At 35.5% G+C, this 14,112-nt stretch overlaps 1 protein-coding gene across 1 annotated transcript; it reads left to right on the top strand.

Annotated features, from left to right (window-relative positions):
- Nucleotides 1-1,283: 1,283 nt before the first annotated feature.
- cd79a (CD79a molecule, immunoglobulin-associated alpha) lies at nt 1,284-12,457 on the top strand. Its single transcript, XM_007232439.3, has 5 exons — nt 1,284-1,510; nt 7,313-7,669; nt 10,185-10,300; nt 10,491-10,550; nt 11,423-12,457. Exons 1-5 carry the CDS (start codon nt 1,465-1,467, stop codon nt 11,540-11,542), a joined length of 699 nt encoding a protein of 232 aa, XP_007232501.3. The 5' UTR covers nt 1,284-1,464; the 3' UTR covers nt 11,543-12,457.
- Nucleotides 12,458-14,112: the final 1,655 nt, after the last annotated feature.

Genomic DNA, 14,112 nt, shown 5'->3' with positions numbered 1-14,112 from the left:
ACCCTTGGAACACCTACAGTTGTGTGAGGTGATATCTTGTGAGTGAGGGTAAACATTTCCAGTGTGCTCATAGCAAGGCAAGAGTTCCAATTAGGCCTGATAGTGGGTGTCAAGTGGATCCACAGTAGGTTCGTGCAGTGTCCTTTACCTTCTATAGGACATGGCAAAAGTCACGGGACACAATACTGGTTTCTGTCTTGTAACTTGTGGTATGCGCGTGAATGATTAAGTGTTCATTTAACAGTTATCTGAGACATTCCAGGCAAACTGGCAGCTTGGTTATGGGGAAAAACATAAAAAGAAATATGGAGAAAAATTAATTATTTAAAATAAGGAAATAAAGTGCCCTAGAATAGAAATACCATAAGTCATAAAAAGCAAAGTATGTGTGTAAATCTATGCTTTGATTTCATACTCCTCATAGCAACATATCAATTTAAAAGTAGTTACCAAATAAATCCTCTAAAAATGCTCTTTATCAGTTAGCTTTTATTTAATAAAAGACACCCTGGAAAAGAATATTTGGTCATAGTGAAATAATATATAATAGTTAACTAATTAAAATTTGCAACATGGAGGCAACATACTTTAAAATGTGTTGCCAAACAGCTGTGCAACAAGTCAATTCCAAAACTCGCTAAAATATTCCAAAATAGCCTTGACTCATATTTGCACCCCAACATACATGAAACCTTTTGCACTAGAGAATGCATTTTTAGATAGATAGAAAGAGATACTTTATTGATTTCAGAGGGAAATTCTGGAAAGTTCAACGCAACAACTACTTTGAGAGAACATTGAATTCCTTATAGGTTAAAAATGCTAAATACTAACATGACATGCTGACAGTGAATGTCAGTCTGTATGCAAGGTGGTAAGGTGGGTGCAAGGCTAAAAGCTAACCCAGTAGAGGCAAGCCAGGTAATTGCTGCAACAAGAAGACTCCAAACGGTCCAAAAAAGATGGCAGCACCTTTAAAGCTACCTTTGTAAAGAGTCAAGGAAAATAAACATGTCATAGTGGCACTGTTACAGTGTTAGGCTAGACTAGGCAGTTCTATGAACTGGCCAATCAAAGCAAAGTTCATTGTTTTTCCACAGAGCCACCATTAAGAAAGTTAGCATGTTGTATTCTGAGGTAAAATTACAGGATTGTACAGTACAAGTCTTGTAGTTTATAGAATAAAAATACCTTGCTAAAATTCTCAATAAGTGCAGTTTTGTCACCTTATTAATGTAAATAGTTAATTTACAAATATATATGTTTGTATTTATTAAACCCCAATATATATTAAGCTAAAATATTACCATATTAAGGAGAAGAAAAGAGAAATGACAGAAGTTGAGTGGTGGGGAAGGGAAAAAAACAAATGAGTGGGAGTGAACAGAAAAAAGACTTGTTATACAGCGAGGAAGTGGCATTTAAGTCACTGTTTTACTGGACTCTGTGTTTGAAGTACAGAAGATGAAGATGGAAGCAAGCATTGTGGTTCTGCTGTGTCTCCTGGCAGGTACGTATGAAAAAGTAATTTTATTGGTTTTAATTGACATTTCCTGTTAATTGGAAAACTGCCTCAGCTAATTTACAGTGTTTTATTATTGGCTAAACTAAATTGTTACCAATATGTAAAGAGGTACAAGGTGCTGTACCTGCAACTTCTGAAGAATGTTTTAAGGCTTGTTTTTGTTATCTTGGGTTAATGAGGAGTCTTCAATACATTACTACTTAACTGTATTACTACATAACTGTATTGAGCTTAGTCTGTTTAGTTTTATTTGCCTTGGTCTCATCAGCCACAGTTCAGAGACACTAGTTCCTGTCTTGCTTCAGTGGAGCTTATCTCCTTCTGAGCAGATGTTCCAGGCCTCTGAACAGTGTCATATTTCAGTTTATTCACTGTTACAGGCCATAAAATGTGCACAATCAAAAATTCTTCTTCTGTGTGGATTGTTAAAGTGATTTTAGATTAGTTTATGTGGGAGACAAAAAATTAGTTGCATGTGAAAGCTTGAATAACCCCTGTGAAATGACACCCTGCTAAAAAGCTAGCATGGCTAGCTTAAATACTGACCCCATATATGACTATTTAAAAAGCATAAGGCATTATAAGGTGTAATAAGGTGCTTTTAGATCCAGTTTGTTTTTAAGAGATCTGGGGTGGGTTTCCCGAAAACGATCAATCTTAGCGAATAACGAACGAACTAACGAATGACGTGTGTAAAGAACGAGCCAGTTCTGCGAGTGTTTCCCAAAGAGCTTCGCAACGTGAAAATTAACGAACGAGGTTAAAGAACATCTTTGTTGACTCCTCCCCCGAAACAGCGCGCTCAATCGATCCACAAATATCGATTCAACACTGCAATATGCAGTATTTATTCACTATTACACCCTAAAAACGTAGAAATGTGTTGTAATTAACAACATTATACTCCTAAAGATACATATGACTAAATAAATACTCGAAAATCTAATCTATTTTAAAACATTAAACTTATTTTTACATTTTTAAAACTATTATTGTTAATATATATTATATTAATATATATTATACTAATATTATTAACAGTAATATTGATAGTAATATTAATTTATTATTATTCTAATTTTTGTGTATTATAAAAATAATATAATAATACATATGTTCCTGTGTGTGTATATATATACACACACACACACACACATATATATATATATATATATATATATATATATATATATATATATATATATATATATATATATATATATATATATATATTACATTTTAAACCAACAGAAATATGTTTTGTACTTTATACTGTGAAGCTCCAGCTCATCCTAAATCACCATCTCAGTTGGGTTTATGTCAGGGGATTGTCAAAGCCATGCACCTTTTTGTCTACTAATTCCATTTGCGTCAATTAGTTTTCATGGTTTTAATATTAATCGACAATGTAAAAAAAAAAAAAAAACATGGAATGAGACGTGTCCAACTTTTGACTGATATTTGCGAGCTGACACACCCCAGAGTTTGCCCAGATGAACTTGGTGACTTTGCAGCTTTGCTTAGACCGTGAGCATCATCTGCAGGAATTGACTGATTGCATTTCTTGCAGCATTAATGTCAAGACTTCTATCATCGCTAATCTGGATTTAAATAATTTACTCGTGGGTTTGATTGCCCAGTTAGACTACAAGCCACAGTTGGCATTATAATATAATATAATATAATATAATATAATATAACTTATTCACTCATTTACTCACTCGTCAACCGCTTTATCCGTTAAGGGACGCGGGGGGGGGGGGGGGGGGGGGGGGGGGGGCGGGAAGGGGGTGAGTGGCTGGAGTCTATACCAGCTGGCATCGGGCTGAAGGCAGTATACACCCTGGACAGGATGCCAATCCATCACAGGGCAGACAGACACAGACAGACACACAGACACATTCACTCACACCTAAGGGGCAATTTTTATCCGACATCTAATTAGACTGAACTAATTTCTTTGGACTGTGGGAGGAAACCGGAGCACCCGCAGACACGGGAAATAATATAATATAATATAATATAATATAATATAATATAATATAATATAATATAATATAATATAATATAATATAATATAATATAATATAATATAATATAATATAATATAATATAATATAATATAATATAATGTAATGTAATATAATATAATAATTATATAATATAATAATAATTATATAGTAATATAATTGATTATAATTAATAGTAATATAATATAATATATTAATATTAATAATTATATAGTAATATAATTGATTATGATTAATAGTAATGTAATATAATTGCTTCAAACACGGAAATTATCATTTTTCTTCCTCAAAATTGGCGGTCCCTGGTGTTTAAGGTGCTGAACTGCAAGTCGAGATCCCCTAAAGAAGCTCGTTAAAAATAACGACTGGGTGAGAGCACTCGTTAATCTGCGAGAGAGTTTACGTAGTACTTTAGTTACGCACGGGTTTGGGAAACACTCTTTAATTAACGATCAATCTTAAGTACGAGTTAACGAAGTTCTTAGCGTTACGAAGCTTTCGGGAAACCCACCCCAGATATTGGAGAGAAAATATGATAAAAGCCTGTTTTCTCCTTCTCTTTCACACGTGTGATTGGGGAAAAAAGTCTGTCAACTGTACGCACGTTTGTGTTCACTCTTGGGCCACTTGATTCAGATTCTGGGAGATTTTATCTGACTTGCGCTTATCAGGGAGCCATTATTGATATGGGGTAGACTCCCTCAACTTCCGGGAGACTTGGGTATATATACCCAATATACAAGCAGGTGAATTAAAGTTACACAAGGCATAGAACTTTAAAGGTTCGATGCTTTTTCAAGAACGTCATAAACAATTAAATTCGGTAAGACTTGAGGCTTTCAATACTACATACTGTTGGGAAAATCAGCACTACCCTCAACTGCTCCAGTGCGTTCCCCTTGATTCTTTTGATGGAAGCCCGAAGTAGAGTTGATAGAGAGACAGGATACTTAGATCTTCAGCAAATTAGCAATTTATTACAACAGAGCTCTGGGAACCCCTTCCACTCAGACAGAGTTTCAGTAGAAGAAGTTCAGTGATCCTTACATTTGCAAGACCTTGTATCACCCAAAACCCCATCCAGCCATCCTGTGCAAAGGTCAGTTAAGCGGTTCCTCAGCAACTGTTTCTAACTGATTGAGTTAAAACACAATCTATGATTACTACTGTTCTCTACCTGTACTCTGGCCTCACCTCTGCTGCTTAGGTGCTGACTTTTGCATTACAAACTACAGACTGGACATTCAGTTTTGAGGTGTCAGCCTAACTGTCCTTTGCACACTCACCCACATACACAGTTCAGGTCCAATATCTAAAAACAACTCACTACTTGGGTTCACACAAACAAGATTATTTACATAACACGTCATTCTCTTACTCATAGTAAGGGTTTTGGATTAAATGTAATTATGCATAATTAACTGAAAGCCTACATTTAATTTTTAATATTTCTTAACAATACAACTGAATAAGGGACATTCCAGGATTTTGGAACATTTCCTGTCCCACCACTTAAACTTCAAATGTAGGTATCTAAAATATCTAAATGACTATTTTTTGTGAAAAATGTACTTGTTATAGGACAAACTGTAAAATATGGTGGAAAAATAAGCTCCTTAGATATTATTCAAAAGACCGAATACCTTTGGACCACCTCAAAAAAATGGCCATTTTCTCTTTAATTTAACAATTAAAATAAGCTCTAAATAAATGACTTCCTCTTGTATATTGTTGATATGCATCTCCTTTACTTATGAAAACAACTTCTTTGTTCTACATCGTATTGCATGTTACAGTTTTTATGCTATTAAGTTGTGTCCCACAACATGCGTGCAACCCTGTTACCATAAGGAATTTTACCTGGCAGAGAAAGAGATAAAAATATTTGTCTACTGGCACAAAGGAAGTTACATCACAAGGACATTTTCTGCCCACATGGCAAGACCAAGAGTAGGTGCTCTAACAATTTTCAAGTTTTTTTTCCCCCAAATATGTTTGTCCAAGTTGTGTGTGTCACTCAGTGAACGCAACCCTGTTACTCATATTGTAAGACTAATATTGAGTAGAGTCAAATTATTCTTTATATACTTATATAACCATGTTTGTCCTTGATCTTGTATACATAGCTATTAGCATAGCATAGTTTTTTACTGTTTTGCTATGGTTTATGAAATCAAAAAGGTCTAAATGAAATATAAAATTTTACAATTATAAACAGGCTTACAATGCAATGGGAAAAAAATCAATATTTTAGTAAACGTATTTGCTACATAGTTTTTATAATAGAATATTAGAGTCTTCTTTTCTGTGCATTACAGACAGAAAACAGAATGCCTTATTTTTTCCTTCACTGGAGATAATTCAGGTCTAAAAATGTTAAAAATACTAACTAATTAGGCCATAATGTAGATGTGACCTGTTTTAAAGTATTCATAAATACTTCTAAATCTTCATACACAAGGAAGCACTTTTTTGGACAAAATAATGTTTTATTATCGAGGATCAAGATACGCTGATCACATTTGGTATCTGTATTGAAGTACAATATTTTGGTATTGTGACAACCCTAAGGTGAATGTGATGTGAGGAGTCTTGCCCAGGGACTGTTTGGTACAGTCTTGCTGGGCAGTGAAGGCCGCCACGGGGAAGGTGGTGTTATTACCACTAATGTTTTAGTACTGAAGTCTGGTTTTGGTCTCTATATGGGTCTTGAGAAGGGTATTAATATCATGAATAAGCCATCTCGTCTTGTCTCACCCTTAAACTCACTTCGCTCTCTGTCTCACACCAATAATTTTTTTTGGAATTTAGTGTGGAACTTATCCAAGTCCAATGCTTCTGTCTGAGATAAAGTTCATTCGAAACATTTGTCCTACATATTATTAAATACTATCATTTCGAAAACATAGAGTGAAATATGTTTATTAAAACAGCATGGATAATTAATGATAGTGGATGTACAAAGTGCAGACTTAGCTTAAATCACGTTTGATATCAACATAATGTGTCTTTTGTGTGCACAGGTTAGTTTTTTAAATTCCTCATTACAAATACAGAAAAATTTTGCTTTTTTTTTTTGCCCTGTTCACAGTGCTGCCTGTTTAAGGTAAATTATTCATTTGGGAGGTTAAATTACACACAACCTATTTTAGAGTAGGTTTTTAAATTTAAGATGTTTTAAAATAATTGATACATTTTAATGATTCATTAATTTATTTTTATAAAATGATCAAGCTATTTAAATGTGTCAGAGAATTCCCTTTCCACCCTGTTATCTTGGCCTGTGTAACCCCTTCATGCTGTTTTCTGAAGACACCTGCTGCATATTCATCAAATATTATTATATTAAATTTACCTATTATTTCTAATATTGTGTTCATAGCTAAGGTAAAGCTTAAGCTGTCCAGTCGGTCATGGTAAAATGTTGCAGTAATGAAAATTATTTATAAAATGTATTTAGAAGTGTATTTTTGAAACAGACCATGTTTTTTTTTTTTTTTTGCTTGACAGGAAATAAAAAGTTACAAAGCGTAGTCTGAAGACTTAAAAATAAATATGATAATAAAAGAATTAAACATCTTAAATATTGAGGACCAAAAGACAGTATTTTGTTAATGACCATATTAATTACTTCTTACCTTAGCCTTGTAGATCCAGGGTTTGATTAAACCAGTCCCAGCTGATCAGCTACAGTTTTTGGGAAATTATGCACATTAGGTTCTAAAGGGTTTCTGTTCATCCTCTCTTTCCTCATCAGCTGCTGCCCATGCTAAACCTCCCACCGTGACCCTGCATAGTGACCTGATCTCCCTGCGCATCGCTGTCTCACAGACTGCCTCTCTCCAGTGCTGTTACAGCAGCGAAGCAGACTTGAACGTCAACTGGACCTTGACCGTTATGATCACCCACAACGACAGCGTGGTCATGAATGTCAACCAGACAGATAAACGAATGCATGTCGTCCCAGAAAGTGAGAATAATCAGGGCGTTAAATGCAGTTCTCTGCAGATTCAAAATGTCAGTGTTAAAGACAGAGGCCTGTACAGGTGCGCCCTGCACCATACAAGCTCGAGCTTCTCAGTCCACACGCCCGGCACATTCCTGCAGGTGTTTGGTGAGTTTGAAATGGATGAAACTTTCCTGCTTTTGTATTTTTGTTTGTTTTTGCTATTAACTTTATAAAGTTAAGGATTTGTTTTGGTTATATACTTAAATATATATATATATATATATGTGCTGGTCAACGAATTAGAATAATTTGAAATAGTGCAATCATGAAATTCTTTGAATGCATTTTTTGTGCAGAAAGCAAATCAGGTGTTCACCGCACCTGTCCTACTCGTTAGACTAATCACAGAACTCGTTACCTGGAAAAAAATTTGCTCAGCTGAGCTTTCCAAAAGGCCCATTTAGGCCATTTAACTGTGACACTGTTGTTTTATTGAATTAGAATAATGGAGAAACCGTTTCATTGAATTAGAATAAATGCTCGAATTTTTGTTTTCTGTGAAGAGTGTTCACTGTGCAGTATAAAGTCAGGGTTGAGTAGAATTTCTAAGTTATAAAATCAATCATGGGTAAGCAGCGCGACCTCTCAACCGGAATAGAGGCTCAAATTCAAGCCCTTCGCCAACAAGGCTTGACCCAAACTAAAATTGCTGAGCAGCTCGGCATCAGCCAGTCTTCCGTCTGCAAAGCTCTCAAGAAAAACTGCAGCAAGCGCACCAACTGTTCCGGCGTCCGAAAAACTTCTGCTCGCGACAACAAGCAGCTGAGAAAGATCGCAGTCAGCAACCGGTTCAAGTCCACTTCCGAGCTCACCGACTTGTGGAACAAGCAGACCGGCGCTGACGTCTCCAGATCAACCACTTACCGTCGTCTGCGCGAACTCGGCTTCAAATCTCGCGTTCCAGCAGTAAAACCGATGCTGAACAAGAAACAAATGGAGAAACGGCTGAAGTGGGCCAAAGAACACGGCGAGTGGACTGCTGAAGACTGGCAGAAAGTGGTCTTCAGTGACGAATCACGCTTCTGCATCTCCTTCGGTGACCAAGGTCCTCGTGTCTGGCGTCGTGGTGGCGAAACCTACAACCACGAGTGCGTGAAAAGATCCGTCAAGTTTCCCCAGAGCGTTATGGTCTGGGGATGCATGTCCGCTCGAGGTGTAGGGAAACTCTGCTTCCTCAAGAAGACTGTCAATGCTGCCGTATATCAAGATGTTCTGGAAACGTTCCTGATTCCGACTGTTGAGGAACAGTTCGGCGAAGAAGACTTCATATTTCAACAGGATCTTGCACCGGCTCATGCGGCAAAGTCGACCAAAGATTGGTTCACTAAAAAACAGCTTGAAGTTTTGGCATGGCCGGCCAACTCGCCTGACCTCAATGTCATTGAAAACCTTTGGGCCATCGTCAAGCGGAAAATTCGCGACAGAAAGCCTACTACGCTGGACCAACTGAAGCAGAACATCGCCACTGCCTGGGAAGCTGTGAGTGCGGAAACTTGCGACAAGCTGGTCAAATCGATGCCGCGGAAACTTCAGGCAGTCATACAAGCCAAGGGGGCAGCCAAAAAATACTGAGAAAGTGATGATTGTAATTATAATAAAAATTATTCTAATTTAATGAAACGGTTTCTCCATTATTCTAATTCAATAAAACAACAGTGTCACAGTTAAATGGCCTAAATGGGCCTTTTGGAAAGCTCAGCTGAGCAAATTTTTTCCCAGGTAACGAGTTCTGTGATTAGTCTAACGAGTAGGACAGGTGCGGTGAACACCTGATTTGCTTTCTGCACAAAAAATGCATTCAAAGAATTTCATGATTGCACTATTTCAAATTATTCTAATTCGTTGACCAGCACCTGTATATGTATTTATATATACTTAAATTATAATTTTTTAAATGTATAACACACAATGACACACCCCAATAAGGTCTAAATCAAATGGTAAAAATAATGACAATAATAATAAAATTAAATACAAATGCAATACGATAAAACACGCTATAAGTTATATAGTTAGTATGAAAATACAATAGCATATTTACATACATAATTCAAGCTGAACTGCTTGGATTTTTGCTCCAGGAATAGCTTAAAGCAATGTGTATGCATGAAAACTGTGATTAAAAACCAGGTTTATTCCACCAAATATTGATTTCTAAACTTTTAAAGCTTTATGAATATAAACTTGTTTTCTCTGCATTATTTGAGATCTGAAAGCTTTGCATATTTTGTTATTTCAGCCATTTCTCATTTTCTGTAAATAAATGCTCTAAATTACAATATTTTTATTTGGAATTTGGGAGACATGATGTCTGTAGTTTATAGAATAAAACAACAATGTTCATTTTACTCAAACATAAACCTATAAATAGCAAAATCAGATTCAAAATCAGATTCAGAAACTGAAATGATCTCTATTTTTTTTTTATATAATTTTCTATTTTGGCATTTAGCCTCAAACAGTCAGAAAATGTAATTAATAAACGTTTCACTTACTACAAACAAACAAAGTGTTTCAAATGCGCAGTGGTTTGGTGCTGTTGTGTCTGTACCATGAATGCAAAATGAATATGTTATTACTATACATGCTGAGATGTACCTTCATGTATGTCCTTAATTAGAGCCCATGGAGAAGGTCCTGGACATCAGTGAGAGCTGGAAGAACAGTATCATCACGGCTGAAGGGGTTCTCCTCTTGTTGTGTGTGCTCATTCCTGGCACCATGCTCATCTTCAAGGTCCCTTACTCTTGCTTAATCTCGTAATTGTATCAGTCAGGGCTGATAATTACACATGTTTACTGATCAAACATGAACTTAATTAATTAAATCCTGAAGCAGTGGTATATAAATAGTCTGCTGATTCTGTTAAGATACATAATCACATTTTGTTACTATTATTAATCATTTACCCCATTTTTTTATACAGTCAAAGGGACTGCACGAGCTGGAGAGAAGAAAGGGCAAGGAGGAAGAAAACATTTATGAGGTTTGTTTTTTTTCACAAAATTCCCTTTGTATTGTATCTGCATTTGTAAAATACAGTGAGTTTCAGAAGCTGCTAGCAATGCTGTTCAAATATTATTAACACATTATTAAAGGAATTATTAAAGTGTCAATCTAAAAGATTTGGGGATTTGGGGAATTAGAGACCTCTCTGGTGAGAATGTGTATGTGCACAGAGGATGTAGAGAAGTACTTTTAATACAGGTTATTGCAAACAAATTGTGTGAACTGCGTTTTTAATGTTATTGTTTTGTTCATTTTGTTTATTTATTGAAAACTGTAAAAATGTTAAAATCAAGTACATCCAACAAAACCTACCAGACCAGTCTGTTTCTGACATTAATGTATCCATTAATTAGAATGTTTTGTTCTCTCCCATCTCAGGAATGCTGCTGCTTTCAATTTGAAAGCAGTAGAAAAAAAATTTAGGGACTGCTGCTTTAATCTATAGCGTAATAGTTTGAATTAAACAAAATCACCCAATGCATTATAAAAGCCACAGTCTATACAATTTGAGGAGTTGATGATTTAGAGCCCTCTTTGGTGAGAATGTGTTTTGGGCATATTGTTTTGTTCATGTTGCATGTAATTATGAAATACTGCCAAAATGTAAAAACGCAATTTCATACAACAAACCTACCAGACCAGTCTGTTTTTAGAATTATTATACTAGACATTCCACTGATGGTTGTGTCCAAACATTGGTACCTTAAAATAGAATGTTTTTTCTCATTGCAAAACAGAATTTCTACTGCTTTTAATTTAATATAAGTAAATCTAATGGACTGCTGCTTTAAACTATTGTGTAATGGTTTAATGTGAACAAAATAAACCAATGCCATTTCACATCTACAGGGTCTGAATCTGGATGATTGCAACTCTACCTATCATCAGATCCAGCGCTCTCAAGTCCAGGGACCTTACCATGATGTCAGCAACGCTGTGGAAGAAGACATTGAATTTGAGAAGCCCTGAATGTGTGACAGTGGGGAGGCTGATAAAGTAATAAGAGCAGTTTAGATGTCTAGGGAATACCATATTTTAATAAAAGAGTTTAAGAGGAAAGATACAGAAGGTTTTTCATATCTGTGTTAATAGACTGTTTTTGTGCGTTTTCACATTTACAGCTCTGAAAAAAAATAAGATACCACTTAAAAATTATGAGTTTCTTTCATTTTACCAAATTAAAAAACCTTTGGAATATAATCAAGAGGAAGATGGAGGATCACAAGCCATCAAATCAAGATGAACTGCTTGAATTTTTGCACCAGGACTAAAGGCATAAAGTTATCCAAAAGCAGTGTGTAAGACTGGTGGAGGAGAATATGCTAAAATGCATGAAAACTGTAATTAAAAACCATGGTTATTCCACCAAATATTGGTTTCTGAACTCTTAAAACGTTATGAGTATGAACTTGTTTTCTTTGCATTATTTGAGTTCTGAAAGCTCTTCATCTTTTGTGTTGTTTCAGCGATTTCTCATTTTCTGCAAATAAATGCTCAAAATGACAATATTCTTATTAGGAATTTAGGAGAAATGTTGTTCGTAGTTTATTATAAAATATTCATTTTACTGAAACATATACCTATAAATAGCAAAAGCAGAGAAACTGATTCAGAAACTGAAGTGGTCTCTTAATGTTTTCCAGAGCTGTATGTATATTGTGTTTGTACCGGGGGCATTTATCAGTTAGCCAGATAATGTACACATTCAGAACTGTGATGTATGTAGAATATGATAAACTTTTTTAGCCATGAATGTGATTAGAACCTGAGTACAGTGATTTGGGTGGGTGAACAAATACTTTTGGCGATACAGTGTATATTAGATGACTATTAAAACCAGGAAAAAAACATAAAAGGGCCCTGGCCTGGAGGGTTACTGAGTCAGTCAGTCCATCATTGTTTATTGAGTAGAGTGAATTTAAGTTGCAATCCCACAGGTGTAAGCCATAACAAAGAGCAACAACCAAGATATGAGTTCAATTTTATAAAATTAAGAATAAAATATAGACCTGGGTTAAAGTCCTGAAATTGAACGTCTTTTTTAAATGCTAAAATAGGGCTGTGGTTATAAAAAATATATAATTAGAGAAATAAATAGATATTATATACAATAAATTATAAATACAATAAACATAGCAGCTTTATTTGGACAAATTGAGAAGTCTTGCTTTCTGAAATACCCCCTTATCTATACCCATCCCAGGTAACTTGCTCATGTTGGGCCAGTATGGGTAGCCCAATTAAGAACCAGATAATATTGTCCATGGGTTCCATGTTGGCTCCACATATGGATGTCACTGATGGCTGGGAAAGCTTCTGTGATCATGTGCTAAATGTAGATCTCTCTCTCTATCTCTTTCTCTGTTTAATCAATATTACACTTATTTACTACTAATCAATCATTTTATTTACTCTTTTAGTGAGTTACAGAACCATTTTAATGTAGCCTTTATTAGTTTATTGTCTTCTATTGATTTTAATATATTAATTTTAGAATACTAATATATATTTTGTGTTAAAAGAATAAGGCACTCGTTTTAGTAATAAAAAAAAGGTTTTCCATGAATTTTAAGAAGGTGGTTATGTCTCTTGATGATTTTTTTGTAGTTTTTAACATAACTTGTTATGTTAAAAATGTAGATCTGTGTGAGAGTGTGTGTGTGTGTTTAGTTTATTTCAGTTACTTTAGCATTTAAACAAATCAGTACAGATTGAAAAAAGGTACAAGCCAAAGCTTTAGCTTATTTTGCTTTCCAAATTTATTTAATGGTGACCACATTTGCTGGGGTCTTAGGTTTAAATCTCTGTCAAGTTTTCCATGTTCTCCTTGTGTCTGCGTATATACCCAGATATGGATTGGCACTCTGTTCTAGGTCAATGCATAAGTGCCTGATGCAGTTCTCCAGGTGGACGGTTATTTCCGGTTGAGAGTACGCTGTGCATCACGGCCTGCCACTTCTCACCAGTGTGCATGCGCGTGGATCAGGGCCGCCGCTCTGCATACGCAGACAACGCAGCCAGCGTTAGGCCTCAACCATTTTGCAGTTGCAGGGAGCCAGATTGACTGAGAATGAAATGTGTTGAAATTATGACATTATTAAATTTAAAACCCAATGTGAATTATTTATGATACGCTCATCTTTTTTGTCTTTAAACATTGCATGGGGCACCTACTCTACTACTTAAAAGCGGCACGTTATTATTTTTGTGCATAATATAATGCCCCCACCCCTATTGCCTGAAATGGCACGGCTCGGTTTGCTCTGTTGGTTGTTGCCAGATGTGACATTTTCCAGTCAAATAAATAATCAAAAAATGCATGGAGGCGCTAAATCTTGCGCATGTTTAACCATTTTTAAAGTGTATGTGGCCATTCTATACAAAAACTTGTCCAGTGCAATATTTGTGTAAGTTAAAAACTTAAAATAAAATAAACAAATAGGATGAAAAATCGTAACTTATCTGGCAACCTTAGTCCTAACTAAAGTAGCAACGCTACTTGAGTTTGGCAGGAGACAAGTTCACCGCGCGAAGTTGCT

This window comes from Astyanax mexicanus, chromosome 1, assembly GCF_023375975.1.
Source record: "Astyanax mexicanus isolate ESR-SI-001 chromosome 1, AstMex3_surface, whole genome shotgun sequence".
Lineage (NCBI taxonomy): Eukaryota > Metazoa > Chordata > Actinopteri > Characiformes > Acestrorhamphidae > Astyanax > Astyanax mexicanus.
Note: the sequence above shows the minus strand (reverse complement) of the source record. Positions and strands in the feature narration are given on the sequence as shown.